A 21,654-nucleotide genomic window follows, 5' to 3' on the forward strand; every position below is an offset into this window, starting at 1 on the left:
AAATCGCAGAAAACAGAGAAATGTGTAAATAAATAAATAAGCAGCAACACCTGTGCTGCATTGCTATGTGAACCAGTCAGAATTGCCTTGAAGAAGGTGACAGATGGTCACCGAAACGTCGGTGGAAGAAATCTCTTGGTTGTGTAAAAAGAGTCTTTTATATTCAGTGACTTACCAACCTGATGAAACTATTCACGGAGAGAAATGTGTACTTTAAAAAACAAATCTGACTACGTGCTATAAGCACGCCTTCTGTTTGGTCCGATTATATCTTGTCAATATCACCTTTAACGGAAGGGAATCCTGTTGTTTTTGCTCCATTTCCTCTTCTTCTTCTTCTTCCTCTTCCATCACCAGACCTAGCCATCAATGGAACACTGATGTTGTCCTCACCAGAGGGTAACGTTGTCTGCAATGTGAATTGAAATGGAACCCCCAGGTTAACAATATGATTTGGAAAGCTAATGGGCGTCTCTCTCCACTGCAGACAAAGACGATTACATGTAGCTTTATTGTATATTCATGTCCAATGACGGCTAAATGCATTCCTTGGATAGATTCAAAACTCTAGTATAAAGATATTGCTGTATTCCATCTATATATTCCATTTATATCTATATCAAGGAGGTTAGAATATCATTTTAACCTCCTTGATCTATAGAATCTCTTTTCTCTTCTTAAAACATGTGTAGACAAATTTGTAATTCTAAATCACATTCTAGTTTTTAGATGGCATGATATATATGTGAACATTTCGTCCTTCGTTAAACGTGCATATTCCGGTCTGGTTTAAGGGCACTTATAAGAGATTTGTACATATTTGTGTATAGTGAACATTCTAAAACTAAATTTACATAATTTGCTTACACAATTATTGTTACAAAATGCACATATTCTGCTATTTGGAGGAGTCGGAAACTTTTAATTGTGTACTATAGAAAATACTGGAAGCTAAAATTTGTGAACGCTCCAAGTTGTTAAGAGTATGAATCATCATCATCATCATGATTGGAGGAGTCTGTTTGTATCTACCAACTTCAGTTTGCAGAAATTAAATCGGCTCAAACCCCCGATAGGAGACCTCACCACGTATACACACCTCCAGGCGACTCTTGGTACCATACTGCGCGTCAGTATGTCACTCATGGCTGACCCGTTCACAGTCGGACGGACGCGAGCAATTACAGCAGAGAGCTTCTCTCAGCATATTGGGAGGTCAATACCCCCGCTATAAACTAGCCCCTACTGGCCTTGTGTGGCGACGTGCTGTCGTAATGGTTATGGCGTTTGGCCCAGATTTTGTCCGGGACCCAGATAGTTTTAGCTAGTCTGGATGACCACGAAACATGGCCGTACAACTTGAGCTTTCTTCTCTTTACTGTCTACTCTTTACTGAGCCTTGCATGATGGTTTTGGCTAGTCCCGATGGCCATGAAAAGTTTTCTTCTTTTTACTGTCTACTCTTTACTGAGCCCTCCTCTACGCAACGCAACCCTGAATGATTGCGGACGTGATGAGATAGCGCTAGCCGGCCCGGGTGTATATAAGGACGCAGCTGCGAACTTCCCCAACCGTGTGATTCTCCAGACAACGGCGGGAGCGACGCCGACGGCCCGACATCAATCACATATTCTTCGCCTCAATTAGGCCACACTCAGTTGATTAATGGATGACGTCCTCTGGAGACCCCAAAACCGATGCGAGAGGGCGAAAAAATCCTGCCAAAAATGCTGATAATATTTCAATGCAATGCAAAGTCACGTTTTCGCTACCTGGGGTAGTGCGCATGCGTGGATTTAGAGGGTTAGTGTTAAGGTTAGCGTTAGGGTGGGGTTAGGGAATTCTAGTACATAAAGTGAGGGTTATAAGAATAGGTTAGTCAAAGACTTTAAGTTATTGGGTCGCTGGGACCTAAAGTCACTTTTTCATGTATATGTGCCCTTTCAAGATTGATATTGACAAGTATCCCTTTAAGTCCTATATATACATAAATATATATCTAATGGCTGGGTTTTCACACGCGTCTTCGGTGTCGACTCAAGTCGCTGAGTCCGGTTAGAGTCGACTTGGAGTCTACTCTGAAACGCGTGTGTAAATAAAATCGGTCCATTGAGTCGGGGACAAATTTGTCAGGGACAAAAATCTGGCTTAACACCGGTAGATATATTTCAGGTTGTGCATCATGAGAACCTCATGATAATCATTTTCCTGGAATGTTTCTCCAGGTGGCGTGGCCACGCAGTCGGAAGAGCGGCTGTTCCGGGACCTGTTCCGGGACTACAACAAGTGGATCCGGCCTGTAGCGAACATCTCCAACATCGTCGTCATCGAGTTCGGCTTGGCCATCGCGCAGCTTCTGGATGTGGTAAGTTCCGCACTATTATGTCTTTACACGACTTTCTTCACTCCACCCAGGTGTAAACATGGCTATATTGTTCTCTGTATGTGTCACTGTTACAAATAAGTTATGAAAAACTTGATTGACGTGCCACGTCGTCCTTGCCTGTCCCAAAGCAAAGTAGACAAAATTCATCCTAAAGGTGTTTTTTTTGGGGGGGGCATTGGACCGATCCCATAGCCTCTCCCACCTCCGTCAAAACGTTGAATTGAAAATAAAAATAAAAAACATAGAAATGCGAATGTTTCACTGACATTGGGCCACTGTCTCATTTGTGAAACCAATAATTGCCTTGCCATCATTGATTGAAATGTTAATTGTCATGGACAGTCATGTCAGGATGGTCAAATATACAGTCGAAACTGCCAAAGAAGACCAATCGGTGTACCTATAAAATCTGATGCTCGGTTAAAATACACGACCTCTACTAACAAAAATAGCATTATCCTGGGGAAGGCGCAGTTTTTCCACTGAATAAAAAAAACATTGTACATTGCTTAAGATTCATCAAAAAGAGATCAGCAGTAATTGTGCCGTTTTGCGCCCATTTGCACCATTTTAAAAAAATCGCAATTCTAGGCGAAAATTTGGCGCCTTCCGCAGTTTGGCGCAATGTGGTGCAGTCCATTTTAAAATACCGCTTAATAACGAGCTGTATTTGCGTGGACGTCATCATGGAACGATGATGGAAGCAGAAATTTGGTCATCCTTTATTTTCCTGTAGAAATCGATGCGGATTATAACGTGCATGTCTACCTCAGCCCGGCGGGTCACATACCTGGCTCCCCAGGCCATTCACCATGCGACTGAAAATTCGATTTTCTCACCACACCGGCGACGAAGTAGGTAGAACAAATTACAGCTCGCGCGGAAGGCATCGCCAAGCCGCATATGTTTTATGAGACGTTGACCTTTTGTAAACGGTTTCACACTACTGATATGAACACGGCACTATTACGAGGGTGAGTCAAAAAGAAATGCAAAGAAGTAGGAAGAACAAATTACAGCTCGCGCGGAAGGCATCGCAAACCTGCATCTGTTCTGTGAGACGATGACCTTTTGTAAGAGCTGTTGTGCCTAAACGGTTTCACACTACTGATATGAACACGGCGCTCTTACGAGGGCGAGTCAAAACAAGGGCCACTGGTTCTATAGCAGGCTCATTTTTACAGGTGTGATTTAGGCTTCTAACAGTAATTGTGAGTGGGTCGGATCTAGAGGAACTGATCCTCTGACCGACTTCCAAGGGTGTACTCATCTTGAAATCAACTCAGGTGCTCATACTAATCAGAACAGCAAAACGAGATGTTTCAGTCACAATAAGATTATACACTTTAACATTTGTGCCAAATTTAAACTTATTCGATGGGAAAATGACCTTGTTATAAAACCACTTGGACTACTTGACCCTGGAATATGTTCATGTAAAGACTACTGTACTGTCAATGTTGTGACCAATCAGATTAGTGTATTAACCTAGCTATATCGGTATAAACTTTGACCTAGTGCTGACGTCACGCGTGCGTAAAAAGCACGTGTCTACAGCACTTGGGTACTGAGTCAAATTCCTGTGAGTCAAATTCCTTGAGTTGGAGAATAGTTTATTCCTTATAGTTTTATGTCATATTTTGTGAATTGATTACTCATTCAGTTTTTGTTAAGCTATCCTTTTGTATCCTGATTTGTTATGATTTGTCATGTAATGTGACGGGCTCCCATGGAAATCAGTTACATAGTTAACTGAAAGAACCACCCTACAGATTAATAGATAAATAAAGAAATAGTTTTGAAATGTTGACTCCATCTACGTTTGACCTTTACACATGTTCTGCTTGTAGGACGAGAAGAACCAGATTATGACAACAAATGTGTGGCTGAAACAGGTACGTCACACCTCTCTACATGACGTCACGCTTCTCTATATTACGTCATACTTCTCTACATTACGTCACGCTTCTCTACATTACGTCACACTTCTCTACACTTCGTCACGCTTTTCTACATTACGTTACGCTTCTCTACATTAGCATGAAAGGTTTTGTTTGTTTATTCATGATGATGAAGCTCAAATCGGCCTGCAGGTCATTCTCTGTTGGTAGTTAACAGTCAAGTCAACCTGTGACCTGTTACATCTAAGTACATACTATAGTCATATATTACGGCCTTGGAACTCGGTCAAACTGAAACGCTGACAGTCAATCTATATGTTTAATTAAAAGTATGTCAAACCCTAATAAATTACTAAAGCGTTGTCCCAATTACACAACGAGAAAACTTAAATCGACACTAAAAGCATTGACTTGTCTCCATATGTTTCTCACATTATTGCACGTTAATGTAATAATCAATCTGTAAATGCCAATATCTCTTTCCTACTAGTGGCTTTAGCCTTGAATTTATCCTTTCCTAGCCCCTAGCTCCGGTTTTCTTCAGTTATTCTATTAGAGATCTTTTATTTGGTTGTCGTCTCGAGGCCTTTGGATTTGATGCTGCTGCTTCAGAAGAATATTTCATTCCAGTGCCCACCTCCCCATCTGTAGAATGTACCTGCAGCTCAGTCTCACAGTTGGGCTCCTGGCTCCAAATCATTGCTATTAACTAGGAGACGTCGGTTTAGTCCTGGGTCAGGTCTCGGTTACGGCAGCACCGGTCTTTCGGAAGGGACGTAAAGGAGATTCCCGTGTTCGATGATGTGCCTCGAGCAAGGTAAAGAGGAAGGCCTAGCAACCCCTCCATGTAAAATATGCCCTGCTACTGAAACAGCAAAGAAACGTAATGCCCTGTGTGCCACTAGGCAGTACAAGTGTCTAAACGAACGAACCAACCAACCAACCAATCAACCAACCAACCTACCAACCAACCAACCAACGAACGAACTAGCCACACTAGGCAACCAGTTCATACCAAATATCGCCCTCAGAACTATCAAAGAAAGCCGTTTTGTTAGTGACCGTTCGAACGAACGTCCCCCTCCCCCCGTTCCTCACAATCTTGTAACCGGTGTCCCGTTCATGAGTTCAATCTTCAATGGATTCACATTTCACAAATAATCTACAGCTCTCAATTTTCGCAGCCAATACCTATCAGCCTCGCAACGCGGCTGAGTGGTAGTGGCCCATTACGTGCCGTGTGCCAAGGCCATCGTATCAGATGAAACGCCGCTGAATTACAGCACGCAGGATCATGCAGACAGACCGAGAAGTCTCAATGGAAGGTCTTCCACTGAATGAAGCAATCTCTAATCTCATCTCATCTCTGCCAGTCTAACTATTTGACCATTGGCGCACCACGGAAGATCTGGCAACCAGTTTTCTCCACCCTTCTAGGTTTTCAGTTAGTGTCATGCCTGCCCAGTTTCTGATATCATCCTCCCATCCTTTCCGTTGCCGACCCTTCTTTTAAATGAATCATTTTCAGAGTAGAAATACGTTATGTTATTACAAAAAACGACTAAGGTCATATACTGGTCAACTGTATTCCATCCATTACATAGAAAATATTGCATCTCCTGTCACAGCTGCATATTAGTCACATATGAGAAATGAGAAAAATAGCTATTTGTAGTGCTATTAAAGTTCATAAGTCAGTTGTGAGTGTCATGCCCTGGTTTGAAGGGGGAAAGGGCAAAGTGCTTTTCGCGGTTCAATCATTTGTCTGCCTTCCTATCGAACCGCCAGAACAACATTATTGGTTGTTGTTGATCACCTTGTCGTGCCTAGAGCCACACAGGTCAGCAAGTTTCCTCGCTGTTTCAGTGGTAGGGTATATCTTTACAGGGAGGGGTTGCTAGCCCTTCCCCTTTAACGTGCTCGAAGCACCTCCTCAAACACGGGAACCCCGTTTTACGTCCCTTCCGAAAGACGGATGCAGCTCCAGCCGAGATGCCCTTCCCAGGAAGCCATTACGCGTTCTGCGATTGAGCGGAAATGATTTCCCCTTTGCTCAGTCATGACATCGAGTTGATGGAATAGATGTATTTTACGTAACCTTGTTTGGGGTTTTCCCCCCAGGCCTCATTGAAAATCGCCAGCTGGCGACATGATTTCCCCTGGTAGAATGAATAAATGAATAAATAAATAAATAAACAAACAAACAAACAAACTAGAGTTAAGTATTTGTGCTACATATGCTTCAGATGTGCTATGTTAGTCTAGCGATTACGGGGTCGTTTTATAAATATGAATTGGCATTGAATTTTTCTTTTTATTTCAGTTGAATTGTTAGAAATAGACAGTTGAATTGTTAAAAATAGTGAGAACGCTAGCGACCCCAAAAAACACCCCTCCCAATAAAATGGTATGGCTGCCCTGCCACGTCAGAAAATCAAGACGGCGGCCACCACACATGCCAACGGATCCAACAAAGGTTTTGCTACGCAAACCTGAAAAAAAAAGTACGGCACAAAGATTCTTTCGTTTCTCCCTACAGAAATGAAAGGACAGTAAGCTTGCTTAGTCATGCGTTAGAGTTGCTATAAAACAGTACATGTATTTTACGTACTGTGCAAATATTTTTTTGAAATTTCCCCGTGTAGAAATGGAAGGACAGTAAGCTGTGCTGGGATCCTGAGGAGTACCACGGAGTCAGCGTCATCCGGGTGCCGTCCGACATGATCTGGTTACCGGACATCGTGCTGTACAACAAGTAAGTACAACAGCAACTGCGCTTAAGGTTCATCTGTGTCACGTTCAGTGTATTTTTGTATTTTTGTATTTTTGTATTTTTGTATTTTTGTATTTTTGTATTTTTGTATTTTTGTATTTTTGTATTTTTGTATTTTTGCATTTTTGTATTTTTTGTATTTTTATAGTTTTGTATTTTTGTATGTTTGTATGTTTGTATTTTTATAGTTTTGCATTTTTGTATTTTTTTATTGTTGTATTTTTGTATTTTTTAATTTTTTAATTTTTTAATTTTTTAATTTTTGCATTTTTGTATTTTTGTATTTTTGTATTTTTGTATTTTTGTATTTTTGCATTTTTGTATTTTTGCATTTTTGCATTTTTGCATTTTTGTATTTTTGCATTTTGCATTTTTGTATTTTTGTATTTTTGTATTTTTGTATTTTTTTTTCATTTCGCACAGGTAAAAAGAAATTAATACATACATATAACTAATCAAAATACATGAATTGTGCTGGGGAAAGTAGAGATCAATCTGATCTATAAGATTCCTTCCCATTTTTCTTTAACAAGATTCTTTAACACAGAAAAGTTACCTACCAAATAAACAAGGAAACAATTCGATAAATAATAACAAAGCAAATAACAACAAGGAGATATAACAACACACGTGAACAACATCAAAAATACACCCAATCAAGATGTAAGGACATAAATGAAAAAAAAAAAACAATGAATAGAAGATTAAGCAAAGGACTGATTCTGAACGTTAGACATCCAGGTATTACAACATTTGAATAAAATTCCATATCTTCAACTTTTTAACGTTTTTGAAAAATTAGGGCAATTCCAATTTTTGTAATCGCAATTGCAGTTCAACTTTGATACAGAATGACTTCTACCAACACAGATTCATATTCAAATACAGTACAATTTCTTCAAGTGGATAAGATTCGGAAATTGCTTCCGGGCGTTTCAAGTGACATCCAGTGGGTTCGTGTGGCGTAACGGCAGGGTTTTCGGCCCAGAACACAAGGGTCCCGGGTACGAATCCCCTGACGCCACCGATGTTGTGTACTTGGGAAAAAGGCACTTTACACGACTTTCCCCACTCCAGCCAAGTGTAAAAACGGCTACCTTATGTGTGTGGGTCACGACATCAGCAATAGGTGCCTGTGTCCCACGTGTATTGCACCGTTGCAATTCCAATAGAATAAAAAAAAAATGACATTCAACACTCTTCTTTAGCATACGATCCTTATAAGGAGTTGGTGACTTTGACACGTTCAACCGTTTTTTTTGTGCAAGTTACATGTACTAGAATTTATTCGTTCTGCAATTTCATTCAAGTGACGCTGAACAAGAGTGATGGATGTCACTCGAAACGTCCGGAAGTAATCTCCGAATCTCAGCCAGTTGTAGCGATGGAATTGCATATAAATATTCATCTGTGTTCGTAGAAGTCATTCTGTTTCAAAGTCGAACTGCAATTGCCAACACAAAAATTTGACGAATTTCTCGAAAACGTTTAGACAACTTCACGTAAGCAATGGATTGTAGTTGCAGTTCCACACGTAGGCACTTCGACATTAACTGGAAGTTGGGTCATAAGTGTTAGAAAGGTCCCAAAAATGTAGCAGGAACTAGAATATTGGCCCAGTCCAGAGTTTTCCCAATGCAGTGTTTTATACATAGAGTACTTTAGACAGCTTAGAGATCATTGAAGATGAAACAAGAGATCCACAAAAACCTCTTAATACATTATGAGGTATGAGATTCCGTAGTTATTTTTCTTTCTTGGAAACGGAGGAAAATTCATGCGCGGGTGAATGCCATCCATAGAATGAAGCCAAATGCGGCTTAACCCTCGCTGAACCTCTACCGGAATATTGCATGAGCGGATTACGCCATGACTCACGCTACAAGTTATCGTTGCCATTTATGAGGAAGGCAGATTGATGTTCAGCGCCCGTAAGGGGTTTAACGATGCTTTTGAGTCCGCACACGTGTTGAGAACGTTGAAGAGGTTCCATTGTCAGAAATAACACCTGTATACCTCTCTCGTTATAAAACGTTTCTCATCTTGATGTGCGTCAAGATGCATTATGTAATAATTAGTTTTAGTTGACTGCAGCCGAGCTAGTGTTTCTTACGGCTGAATACACCATTGTATGAGATGTCTGTTGAATGAAGAAATATGACGAACATTTTCTTCAGGGCGGCAGCTAGAATGAAAGCGGTTGTCGACACGCTAGGATAGCTCTTACTGCGCCAGGCTTAATACTTTGGCTTCAGGAAAATCAATGCGTACATCGTGCCTGCTGTGGCGAAGATAATGGGTTATTGATAACCAATGCGCTGCGGTGGAAGTCGAACAAGAGCTATGATGTAGCAAAACTAAACAGAAAAGGCTGGGATAGACATTGACACCAACAGCAAAAGTCCAACGACATGTATTTTCACCCACATGCCTACGAAACCACATGCCTACGAATTGTACGAAAGTTTTTTTCTTTCAAATTAGACGATTTGAAGGCCCAAGAAAATTAAAATTTAGTCTAGTTCAGTTGAAAGTGACATGACCTGGCCGTGTAGGTAAAGATAGTACCGTCGAGTTTTGGAGGCCGTAGGGGCTGTTCCGAAAGACTGGAATTGGGATGATTAGTTCACACATGCGCAGTATTGCCCTTCTGTTGCCAGTGTGTGTGTAGGGGGGGGGGGTGTTTGTCTTTCCTAGGTTTATCAGTGTATAAAAGAAAATACTCACAATCTGCCCATTTAACGATCAGATCTAGATTAAGAACCTGAGCTATTATTCAAAGAAGCCACCAAAACACAATTTTCAATTGTTTACTGACGAAAACTACAATTCCCAAGAAAACTGTTAACCCCCAAAACCCACTCATTGCAGAAAAAGTGGGACCCCTCGTCTTCCACTGCTTCAAAAAAAAAAAGAAGAGGCCAAATCCAAAAAGCTTTTAGATTGTATTCCGTAGCATTTCTTAGAATGGTCACTTGTTCCACTTGTCACCATTGTTAACTTGCACAGTCTGCATAATTTCTCTATACATTGTTTCATGTTGCAATTCGCCCTGGGATAAGAACTTGCGAATAAAACTCATTATCATTATCTAAGAACTTGCAAACTAAATTTCTGTAACGTAACAGCCGCCAATTATGCAAAATTGTGAAGGTTTGATTCAAATTCAGTCCTTCGCATGCGTCGTTGCGTTTGCTTTCATGTAAAATGCAAAATGTAACACGTCAATTTTCTACATGACTGAGCCAGTCTTTAATAACATCACGGATCGTCTCATATAACAGCTTGGTGGAAATGCCGCGTCATGTCATGGCGAAGGACCAAAAACGACACACTGAATTACTTTTCGTAATTAAGGCCACAGCAAGTCAATTTTACGAATGACATCAGCGCGCGGAGTGATTTTCGCCTCTAGCCTACCTGGCATCATCACAGACATTACCTCCATTATTCAGAAACAGTATTTTTGAAAAAATTCTTTAATATCAACTCTGGTCAAATTCAGGCACCATAGATCTTTTTCTTTTATTTCTTTTTCGAGCTGCAAGCGTAATAAGGGCGGTTCAGACATTCTTAACAAGTAACTGACAATTGTTTACTATCCTCTTGTTTATTGCTGCTGGACAATATTGACCTTGTATATATTATATGACAACACTTTACGATCTGGTTATTGATTGATACTGGGCCGGGCAACGTTTGGGAGCTCACTGTTAGCAGCGACACCTAGCTGCAGTACTGCCCTGAGGAAGGTCACAGACGGTCAGCGAAACGTGATTGTATATAACATATTGGTTTTGAAAAAAAAAAGATTCTTGTTGTCTGGGGATATTCTAACCTGGTGAAATTATTCACGGACGTTGTTGTTTCTTGTGTCCTTTTACCGTGCTGATTGTAACTACGCCGTCAAGCACAACAGTGTCTGGGCCGCACTGTTAGCAGCAACACCTAGCTGCAGTGCGAAATAGGACCAGTCAGCATTGCCATGAGGAAGGTGACAAACAGTCACCAATACGTCGAGTCGGACGATCGGCTTGAATAATTACTTGATTATGTACAAAGAACTCTTTTATACCGTGTTGTTTCTTGTGTCCTCCTACAGCGCTGACAGGAACTAAACCATTCACAGATGTAGTTAGGGGTATAGACGTTCTTAAAAATTAACTGATAGTTGTTTACTTTCCTCGTGTTTAATTTATTGCCGCAAGATCATAGTCATCTTTGTATTGGGACCGCACTGTTAGCAGCGACACCTAGCTGAAGTACTGCCCTGAGGAAGGTGACTGACGGTGATTGTATATTATGTCTTGCTTATGAATTCTGAAGAACCTTGATATTCCAATCTGATGAAACTATTGACTGACGTTTTGTTCCTTGTGTCCTCCTACAGTGCTGATGGTAACTACGCCGTGAAGCACAACACTAAAGCCCAGATCAGCTCGGACGGCATGGTCACCTGGGAGCCGCCCGCCGTCTACAAGTCCTCCTGCGAGATCGAGGTGACGTACTTCCCGTTCGACCAGCAGAACTGCTCCATGAAGTTCGGCTCCTGGACGTACGACGGCTTCCAGATCGACCTGATGATGATGGACGACCACGTCGACCAGGGGGGCTTCTCGGAGAGCGGCGAGTGGGTCATCATCGACGCCCCCGGCCAGAAGAACATCATCAAATACGAGTGTTGCGAGGAAGTTTACCCAGATATCACGTTCTTTTTTGTTATTCGGAGGCTCCCTCTCTTCTACACTATTAACCTCATTGTGCCGTGTGCTCTGATCTCCTTTCTCACAGTCCTGGTGTTCTACCTCCCCTCCGACTGCGGAGAGAAGATTACCCTCTGCATTTCTGTGTTACTCTCTCTGACGGTGTTCCTTCTCCTGATCACGGAAATCATTCCGGCAACCTCTATCGTAATCCCTGTCATTGGAGAGTATCTCCTGTTCACTATGATATTCGTAACGCTCTCGATCGTGATTACCGTGTTCGTGTTGAACATTCACTATCGCTCGCCGAGCACCCACCGCATGCCCGTGTGGGTTCGTAAAATCTTCATTGACATCTTGCCCAGATTGCTCTGCATGAAAAGGCCCCAAAAGACAGACAAGCAGATGTCGTTTATGAACGAATTCCGGGATGTTAATGGCTTAGAACTAAAATCGGACGTGAACTTGGAAGAGAAGCATTTACACCAGCATCACCACCAACCCAAAACCAAAGCTGACGTGTACGATTACGAGTCAAAAACACTGCCCAGAATGACGACGCCCAAAATGAGATCGAGGCACGGGGCAAAGGTTAGCGTAACAAACGTGTCCGGCAACCCCGGTGTGGGTGGCGCCGAAAAATACAACACGTGCGACCCCCGGCCGTCCCAAGCGCAGGCCAGGGCCCAATTTCAGTCCTATCAGTATTCGCCAGATATACTAAGGGCGGCAAAGGGCGTCAACTACATTGCAGAAACCCTACGAGCCAAGGACGAAGCCGACAGCGTAAGTTAAAGACTTGCCTCCACAACAGGTCGCTCACATGCTAAACCGCGCCTTGGTCCCGAATGTTCGTATGTCCCGGATGTCCATATGTCCCGGATGTCCATATGTCCCGTATGTGTAGACCTGTTTATGGAGGCAAGTGAGTTGGTACTAGTCTTAGAAGCCATCCTGGCAGGTGTTTCTGATGAAGGGAACTCCCCCCCCCTCCTTCCCTCCTCAGAAACAGCGACTGCGTGACTTTTAAGACTAGAAATGTGGTCGCAACGATATTTCTCGGCTGAACATTCGATCATTCCTCCAGCATGTCGCATGGTCGTAGCACGAGCAGACGCCAGAGAGGTGTGGCCTCCATTCACGCGGCCACACACCTGCATGTGGCGGTAGACTAGAACGTCGGGAGGGATGGCAGTGTTCGGCCGGTGGTGACCGCATTTTCTACCAAGGCCCGGTGCTTACACAGAGCTGTCTTTGGGTGTTGTTCCACAATTTTTTTTTTTTTACAATTCACAATTAACGAAACCTTCTTATTCCGTTTGAAGAGTTGCGTAAAGAAAAGTAGTAAAGAAAGCAAAAGAAGTGAAGAGCATGTTATTTGACATTGGTCTACACTCTCACATGAGGGCCCACCTTGGCAAATGACTTGTAAGCCTACTACTCTGTCAGGAGACAGGGGAATCCATCATATAGTCATCACTAGTAAAATGTGGAACAATGAAAAACATATCCACCCAGTCAGTTCTTGCAAGCTCGTTTTCAACACCAGACGCCTGTCGCTTTAGTCCTGTAAATGAGTAGTGTGTAGCTAAAATAAAACAACCTCTATGACGAGGGGTACCATAAAAGTGCAGAGTGTAATCGCTTTGTTCCACAGTATTGATGTAACCTCTGACAGGGCCGTGCAAGACATCGACCCAACTGCCCATTTACTCCATTCTTCATCTTTGATTTCCCCTCATTGAATACCATCCAAACACTTCAGACCTAGGGGTGGGTACTGGCACAGAACATTCAGGTCCAGAACCAGGTCCAGAGGATCAGGTGAAGGTCTGGGCCTGATTATAGTAGTACGGTAGTAATATCATTTTGGAGAACATTAGTATAAGTCCCCGATGACCCTAGAAATAATGTTAAAATTGTACATGGGAATGACATTTTTATTTCGAGTGCACATTATTATTAGTGCTGACTGTTTAAAAAGCAACTTCAAAGTGGTCAACCTTCGCGACAAAAAGACAGAACTGCTCCCATGTCTAACCTATCACATCACAGTAATTTTCCAAACGGCTGAAGAAAAAAAGTTTTTATTCGGTCCGATTTATTTTGGTCCAGTAGGAAATACCGGTTTTGTACCAGTACCATGTACCGGTACCCAACCCTATGTCTTCAGCTGTTATAACCACCTTTCTGCCGATGGCAATGAATAAGGAAGTGGCTGGCGGTTTATTACATCATTTGGCTCGCCCCTAAGGCGTAGCCAAAAATCTACTTTCTAAACAAAGTCATGTCGCAAGGTGGAGTTAGTATAGCTACCTAATGCAACCTGATGCTATTAGAGGCTTTTGTCACTTTCAAAATTGTACAATTGATAAGTAATTTCAGATTTTTGTATAAAAGTGATGTTTGTTCGTCTTGCGTCTCGAAATGTGATAACACAACTTGACTTGAAATTCTCCAGGTGAACGAGGACTGGAAGTACGTTGCCATGGTGATCGACCGGATCTTCCTCTGGATCTTCGTCTCCATGTGCATCCTGGGAACGATCGGCCTGTTCCTTCAGCCGGTGCTGTTCGAAATCACCGGCCAGAGGTCATAGCGAGGCTGGGCCTGGCACAAGAACGACCTCTCCATGGCTTGAACTTTCGTCCTCAGTACGGGTAAAATACACGGACTGGGAGGTTAAGTTCCCTCTCAAGGAACGGGCCTCCTTATTTGGACGCTGTTCAGATAATCCTTAAAGGAAGTAGCAGCAGGTAGTGTGGGACGACGTCCGTAGGAACTTGAAGCGGCAAGGCCAACATTCATTCAACATGGAACAGTGAAGGAACAGATGATTTATCAGCAGCCTCTACTTACGTCAACAGCACACGACATCATCACCAAGAATCCACCTCCCGGGTACCGCACTCCCCGGGTACAGCACTCCCCGGGTACAGCACTCCCCGGGTACAGCACTCCCCGGGTACAGCACTCCCCGGGTACAGCACTCCCCGGGTACAGCACTCCCCGGGTACAGCACTCCCCGGGTACAGCACTCCCCGGGTACAGCACTCCCCGGGTACAGCACTCCCCGGGTACAGCACTCCCCGGGTATAGCACTCCCCGGGTACAGCACTCCCCGGGTACAGCACTCCCCGGGTACAGCACTCCCCGGGTACAGCACTCCCCGGGTATAGCACTCCCCGGGTACAGCACTCCCCGGGTACAGCACTCCCCAGGTACAACCGCCCGGGTATAGTCGCCCGGACCCACCTCCCGGTTACAGCCGCCCGGATCCACCGCCCGGGTACAGCCGCCCGGATCCACCTCCCTGTTACAGCCGCCCGGACCAACCGCCCGGATCAACCGCCCGGGTACAGCCGCCCGGATCCACCTCCCGGGTACAGCCGCCCAGGTACAACCGCCCGGGTATAGCCGCCCGGATCCACCTCCCTGTTACAGCCGCCCGGACCCACCTCCCTGTTACAGCCGCCCGGATCCACCGCCCGGGTACAGCCGCTCGGACCCACCTCCCGGTTACAGCCGCCCGGATCCACCGCCCGGGTACAGCCGCCCGGACCCACCTCCCGGTTACAGCCGCCCGGATCCACCGCCCGGGTACAGCCGCCCGGATCCACCTCCCGAGTACAGTCGCCCAGGTACGGTCGTCTGGATACACCGCCCGGGCACAGTCACGCGGATACAGCCGCCCGGGTACAGCCGCCCGGGTATAGCCGCCGGGGTATAGCCGCCCGGCCGGATCCACCTCCCGGGTACAGCCGCCCGGGTACGGCCGCCCGGGTACAGCCGTATAGATACACCTCCCGTGTACAGCCGCCTGGGTCCACCTCCCGGGTACAACCGCCCGGGTACAGCCACCCGGGTACAGCCACCCGGATATAGCCGCTCGGCCCGGATCCACCTCCGCCGCTTTTGGTAATGGACTTTTACTACAACGACAGACGTCACCAAGGACAAAAACAAACCATTCTGCTTAGACGATGGCTGATTGATCTGGTAGTGGATAAGTGTCTCACATACAGCCACTTTATGGAATGTTAGGCTTAAGGTATGATATGCTAAGTTCAATTCTTTACAATGATGTATCACAAGCGACTTCTACCGGTAAGAAACAAAACAGCAAACGTAGCCATTATCTAGCAGCTTTATGGCCATTCAACGATCGCCATAATTCAAGAGCACATTTTCAGGACCAACCAATACACACGTATTTGTAGAGACCATTACCGGCCCTACACGATCTTCGTCTGAACATAAACCTTCGATTTTTGCTTAGGCGTGCTCTATTCAGGATAAGGCCAGAAAACCCTTCCATCATCAGATTAGCTGCTGGATATTTTTCAAACAAAGGTAGAGTACCTGATGTATAGTCGTACATCGAGATAAACCTGGGGCAACACAGCACATGTAGCAACACTGGATTCACTTTGTGCGCATGACCAAAGGGCTCCCCATTTTACCAGCACGTCGCCAGAACGTAAAGCGTATACGGCAATTAGCCTGCTGTTTAAACCTATTGTAACTGCCGAATCTCTTTCGTTCTCGATCTCTTTGGTCAACGTTACATCGGATTAACAGCCGTTGCATAAGATATGTCTTTGGACACAACTAAATGAACCTATATTCGAAATATTAACCTTAAATGCGCGAATACGACCTTAAACGGAAGTTCTTGCTTACGTTCTGGCGACGTGCTATTCCTACCTACTGATGGACTGTTGTAAAGCGGGTCTCTCGCTGGACTGCGCAAGTCATTGTGGCAACTTCGCCAATTTTCCCTATAGCTAGCGGCCACACTAACGTGCGACGCACGGGTAAAATACGTGACTGGCCTCTAGAAATAAAATGGTCGCGCCCAAAATGTCACATTCTCGGCTAAATTCGTCCTTAAGTCAGATACAAGATAACTTCATTGGAAATAGCAGTGTTGAAACTGAATTGAAAACCAATGTATTTTGCCAATTTCAATTTTTTCGAAATTTCCACCAAAAATTCAGGCATCAAATTGGCCCGGTTTTGTAATAGCCTTTCGCAGTTAGGCGCAATTAGTCGCGGTGGTGAGATACCCGCTTAAGCCCCTGTCACACTGGTGCGTATAGATACAAGTCCGCATTAGTTGCGTATCAACATGTTTTTGGTTCAGGTTAAGTTTGCAGCCGAAGATGTAATTTCTTTGGTTTAATAACTTGACTGCTCAACAGTGGGTCAAGGTAGAAAACAACTTCCTCCCCGCAAAATTTACTCAAACAAAAAAGCATGTTACTGCGGAACTCGTGCGCGCTTGAATATACGCACACGTGTGACAGGGCCCTTAAGGAACGCTGTGCTGAGCCAACATAATGAAGAGTATATTGTTCACGTGTATTTGGAAGAGACAGACTATTTTTACACACAATGTCATATGATTAGTGGACAATATCAGTAAAAAGAAATCGCAATAAATGGATTACATTGATGGCAAACAGAGAAGTTGCAAGAAAGTTGCAGTTAGCTGGGCAACTGCAGGAGATATGAAGTATAGAGAACATGAAAAACCTGCAAAATGTTTTGGGTTGATTAAATGATGTGTTTGAAGCATCCATGTATAAATAAAATGTACATATAAGATAGATATAACCATTAGAACCCAAGAGGAACACAAGTCTGTTGTTGAGTCATTCTTTCTTCTCTTACATTAGTTTGACACACACGTGTAGCTGATTTAGTGTCATGTCTAAATCCCACAGGTTTGTATGTAGTACAATATGCTAAACCTTCTTCTAACACTAAGGTATACACGGATCAATAAAGACCAATCACTTTCGAACGTAAACTCGCGAGAGTTACAGACACGTGACCTTAATTACACGTGACTTTACGGATACGTGACGTCACCGTCAAACGTGCCAGGAAGTTTATGACACCTACACAAATAGGATTGTATATATTTGCATCAAGACTTATGTGCCTGCAGTTCCAAATAAAGCCAGTGTGCAAAACAAATGTGGGAGGGATCTAAGTGGCACCTAACCTTTAGCACACTGAAGTAGTCGTTTCGCACCCAATTCCCTATTGGTTACAGAGTTAGGCAGCAAAGAAAAGGTTAACCTACTGTTAGGATGACATGGGTGTCTGTCATGTGTGTCTAAAGGGAACTAAACCCGGGTGTCCATCTTAAGTCTAGGGGGCTCTTGACCACAAAGTAAAGGAAACATATTCTCCAAGCAGAGGTTTGATGGGGGGTGGGGAATAGTAGTGGCCGGGATTCTTTACACTCTCCTCTCTTCACGGAGTGTAAAAGATCCCGGCCACAACTATTCCCCCGATCGATACCTCTGCTTGGAGAATAACTGTAAACATCACATGGATGTCCCTCATGTGTCTATGAACATTGAAGTGCCACTTTTCTTGGAGCTTACTGTATGGGCTACTTTTAAAATGTTCTACACACAATGTACATATACAACTCTTCTTGCGCCAAAAATAATTACTCACTGACAAGCAACTGGATAAAATTATCCAGTTGCTTGAGTAATTATTTCTGGCGTATCTTACTACCTGGATGTCTAATTTTCATCAACTCTTCTTATATGGTTTGCAAGACTAAGGGACTTGTGTCAACAATAACAATTTTGAACAGATCTCCATTTTATTTCTTCAGCACAGATTCACACAAAACAGCTGATGCAAATATTCTAAAATAAGTTATATATTATCAAACACTGATTTTATCTGTCAAGGGCACTCACATGTAGTCGTTTATTCATCCTTGACATTTGATGACCACAAAATGCATGTGGTATGCACATTGATCAAAACAATACATTCATCAACACAGTACAGAGGAGTCAACCACTAGCACCAAACAAAGAAAGTTTCACCGAGCTACATACGTGTACAGCTATAAAGCACTGATCATGCCATTAACTCTTTCATGTAAGGATATATTGGCTTGAGACTGAGTTGATAAAACTGGGGGAGGGAGGGAGAGAAGTCATCACCACACAAGGCTGTTTCACTAAAAGTTTTTGTTACCAATCCACAACAATTAATATACAAATAATAATAAAACCACACTTATACTTATTGTAATCTATCAATAATCTTCCTTAGTCATATCCAAACAATATCCCATATTTACACCACAAGCCATTACAATTATAATTAATATAGGATTCAAGATACCCAGTTGCCCAGTTGTGGCGTGCAACCCCATTTTATCAGGGCAATTTATTTACAAGTATTACCTAGTTCTCAGGCAAACATTGCAAGTGTCATACTAGCAGTCTTCAGTGGTGTGCCATACCTGTACCTCACTACCTGTACACAATAGCACTGTGCAGAAATTAAGTCCTTGGAACTGATGCAACCTGAAATACTGGTGGGCAACTTAGCTTTTGGCTTTGGTTGCCCACTGGGCTAGCCTGAGTGTCATCCTGTTTCAGTTCCAGTATCTTCACCAAACAAAGGTAGGGCCTGGAACTGAAACAAGATGAAACTCATGCTACACTGGGCAGCTTGGGGTAAAAAAAGGTATTTCAAACCCTATCTATCTTTACAAGTCTAAGTTTCCTTCACTTGTCTAGTAATCTGACTTGAATAAAAGTTGGGTGTTCATGGGGACTTATTCTTCTGATCCTGTTCTGCAGATGAATCAACATACCTGAAAAATATTGAAAGAAACCTTTAGTGCAAAGAAACTGTTATAAGGACTATTTGTCATGCTGAGATGATGGCCGAATGTTACTTGAAGTGGAAAAATTTTACCAACTTGCTGCTAGTACCATACCAAGTAGATATGAGCAAGAGTTTGACAGGAGGATTAGCAGTGTTTTCACTGGTTTTGGTATGGAGGTACCTTTGGTGATGGTTAACATAATTCTTAGTTTAAAATTTGCAGTAAGTTATTTTCATCTCTGCGGTAGGTTACTGCTGGAAAAAATAATTTAGGTCACTTTTAAAGGTTAACATCCTGTGGGAAAAGTATGAGATTCTGGAACTCTGGTATCAACTGTTTTCCCAGGAGAGACTTACAGGTGTTTGAAGAGTCTCCCGCCCTGGATGATCTGAGCCGTCTCGTTGGTGAAGTGACAGGCGAACAGCAGCATGTTTCTGGGCTGGACCTTCCACGCAAACCTCATGAACAACAGCGAGTAGATGCACAGGGCTGAAAAACATCAACAGGAGAATGCTTCAGGATAGAGGAATAAATGCATTTGCTACTTTAATTTAAAACTTACTTGGTTGCTCTGTGCAGGAGCCAAGATTTCTAGCACAAGAAATCTAAATTTAGCACTGATTGTCCTTTGATATCATAATATCTGACATGCCTTAGACTGGAAGAAGGAAGATGTTATATCTACTTGTTTATGAGTCTTGCAATCAGGGCTTGAGATGTCTCACTGAGGCAGAGAGACTTACTAGATACACAATCACTCACACTCAATATCCAGTTTAATGTCTCCTACCGGTAGATCTGTTCCCCATCACCCCATACAAGTAATGCAAATCATATTCTTGCATACTAATTGAGGAAATGCTACTGATCTATGATAATACGAGATGTATTATAAGAATGACATATGTGACCTGGGACGGAATGGATAGTGTATAGATCTGATCTATGGTCAAACCTTGACTTACCAAAAGTCATTTTCCCACTGATGATCTCGGGACTCTTCTTCATGTCACCGATAGCTGCCAGCGGGATCCCCCAGTTCGCAACTAGAGGTCATAACATAAGGTGAACATAATCATATTCATAAGCAGACATTATTCTCGTTCTCATTGAAATGTACACATTTGGTAACTTCCGTTACCGTTTGAAGTAACATGTTCCTGTCACTAAGAATAAGATAATAAAAAGCCAGAAAAGTTTTAAGTTGTCATAAAAACGACAGTTTGCCACGGTAATGCCACCTTATATGTGGCATATCCTAATGTCTGGAACGTCTTACATCAAACGGTAACGGAAGTTACAAAATGTGTACATTTAAATGAGAAGGAGCGATTCATGATCATGTTTGTCATGTGGAATGAAATGGTGGGATGTACATGTACAAGATTACAACATCAAATAAGAATTAAAGAATATCTCAAACTCTATATTGTTTAATTTAAAGTGCACAACATGTCATGTCATGCAATGAAATACTTGATAGATTTACATATTAAATAACGACTGGTACATTTAGGTTGTATGTACATTTATATGATTCTAATATTTGGAGAGAACATGTACAGAGAACATCCTAGACACTGCACAAGTGAAAACCATGTACACAAACAACGTCAAAATGCTTGCTTGTATTCTCCCTAGAGATCTTAAGAACTCCAATTTAGTTGAATTGATGCAAATGTTATCAACTAATTTTTTTTCTTACATCAACCAACTAATATTGTCTGTGTAGTTTAGACTTTGACCTGACAGTTGCCATGGGCAGTTGTTATGCTATACATACAATTGAAAGCTGGTACTTACCGGGTCCCCAAAAATGCTGGGGAAAAAAATAGAGAAACTGTATTATAGACAGGTGCTAGATTGATCAAAGTATGCTTCTAAAGTGTGTGTACACCCTATGTGTAACAGCGCCCTCTAGAGACTACACTTGGAATAACAATCACATCACAGAAAGAATATAAAAGTTTATCCGTGTTGCCACATAACATTGGAGCTATTTCTGTATCACATCCGTGGAATGGACCACTTGTGAACTTCACATCCGTGAAAGGACTTAATCATGCAGAGAATGGGAAAAAGTTGAAGTCAAATTACCACTCGTGAACAAGTAAGGCATGGATGCATCCAGACACCAATTTGCAAGCTGGCAAAGGCTAGATGTTCAGTACCAAGGGTGGCTGTTTACAGTACTGTACTACTAGTAAGAGCTCTTTTCATTTCTCTACATG

General features: G+C 42.9%; 3 protein-coding genes across 3 annotated transcripts in view; 2 read left to right on the plus strand and 1 right to left on the minus strand.

The window, feature by feature from the left end:
- The window catches only part of LOC136430015 (neuronal acetylcholine receptor subunit alpha-2-like), a 37,245-nt gene extending 22,639 nt beyond the window's left edge, over positions 1 to 14,606 (plus strand). The window contains exons 3-7 of the mRNA XM_066420239.1: positions 2,226 to 2,365; positions 4,237 to 4,281; positions 6,933 to 7,042; positions 11,451 to 12,549; positions 14,225 to 14,606. Coding sequence (XP_066276336.1) covers positions 2,226 to 2,365; positions 4,237 to 4,281; positions 6,933 to 7,042; positions 11,451 to 12,549; positions 14,225 to 14,362 — 1,532 coding nt within the window. The 3' untranslated portion in view covers positions 14,363 to 14,606. The remainder of the gene's footprint in view (positions 1 to 2,225; positions 2,366 to 4,236; positions 4,282 to 6,932; positions 7,043 to 11,450; positions 12,550 to 14,224) is intronic.
- LOC136437331 (uncharacterized) lies at positions 14,597 to 15,493 on the plus strand. Its single transcript, XM_066432249.1, has 2 exons — positions 14,597 to 14,968; positions 15,032 to 15,493. Exons 1-2 carry the CDS (start codon positions 14,597 to 14,599, stop codon positions 15,491 to 15,493), a joined length of 834 nt encoding a protein of 277 aa, XP_066288346.1.
- Positions 15,494 to 18,375: 2,882 nt separating this feature from the next.
- On the minus strand, positions 18,376 to 21,242 carry LOC136430038 (mitochondrial pyruvate carrier 1-like). The gene is made up of 4 exons (XM_066420268.1): positions 21,227 to 21,242; positions 20,389 to 20,469; positions 19,780 to 19,912; positions 18,376 to 19,408 (listed from the first exon to the last, which is right to left on the minus strand). Exons 2-4 carry the CDS (start codon positions 20,429 to 20,431, stop codon positions 19,360 to 19,362), a joined length of 225 nt encoding a protein of 74 aa, XP_066276365.1. The 5' UTR covers positions 20,432 to 20,469; positions 21,227 to 21,242; the 3' UTR covers positions 18,376 to 19,359.
- Positions 21,243 to 21,654: the final 412 nt, after the last annotated feature.

The sequence above is a fragment of the Branchiostoma lanceolatum genome, chromosome 1 (genome assembly GCF_035083965.1).
Source record: "Branchiostoma lanceolatum isolate klBraLanc5 chromosome 1, klBraLanc5.hap2, whole genome shotgun sequence".
In the NCBI taxonomy this organism is placed as follows: domain Eukaryota; kingdom Metazoa; phylum Chordata; class Leptocardii; order Amphioxiformes; family Branchiostomatidae; genus Branchiostoma; species Branchiostoma lanceolatum.

Bases quoted from the DNA above. Each gene is read 5' to 3' on its own strand.
- LOC136437331 (XM_066432249.1), top strand. From the start codon at position 14,597: ATGATTTATCAGCAGCCTCTACTTACGTCAACAGCACACGACATCATC. The intron at 14,969-15,031 runs GTACAGCACTCC...TCCCGGTTACAG, and splicing joins CCGGGTACAGCACTCCCCGG to CCGCCCGGATCCACCGCCCG.
- LOC136430038 (XM_066420268.1), bottom strand. From the start codon at position 20,431: ATGAAGAAGAGTCCCGAGATCATCAGTGGGAAAATGACTTTTG. The intron at 19,913-20,388 runs GTAAGTCAAGGT...GATGTTTTTCAG, and splicing joins CAGTGGGAAAATGACTTTTG to CCCTGTGCATCTACTCGCTG. The intron at 19,409-19,779 runs GTAAGTCTCTCC...AATATTTTTCAG, and splicing joins GGGAGACTCTTCAAACACCT to GTATGTTGATTCATCTGCAG.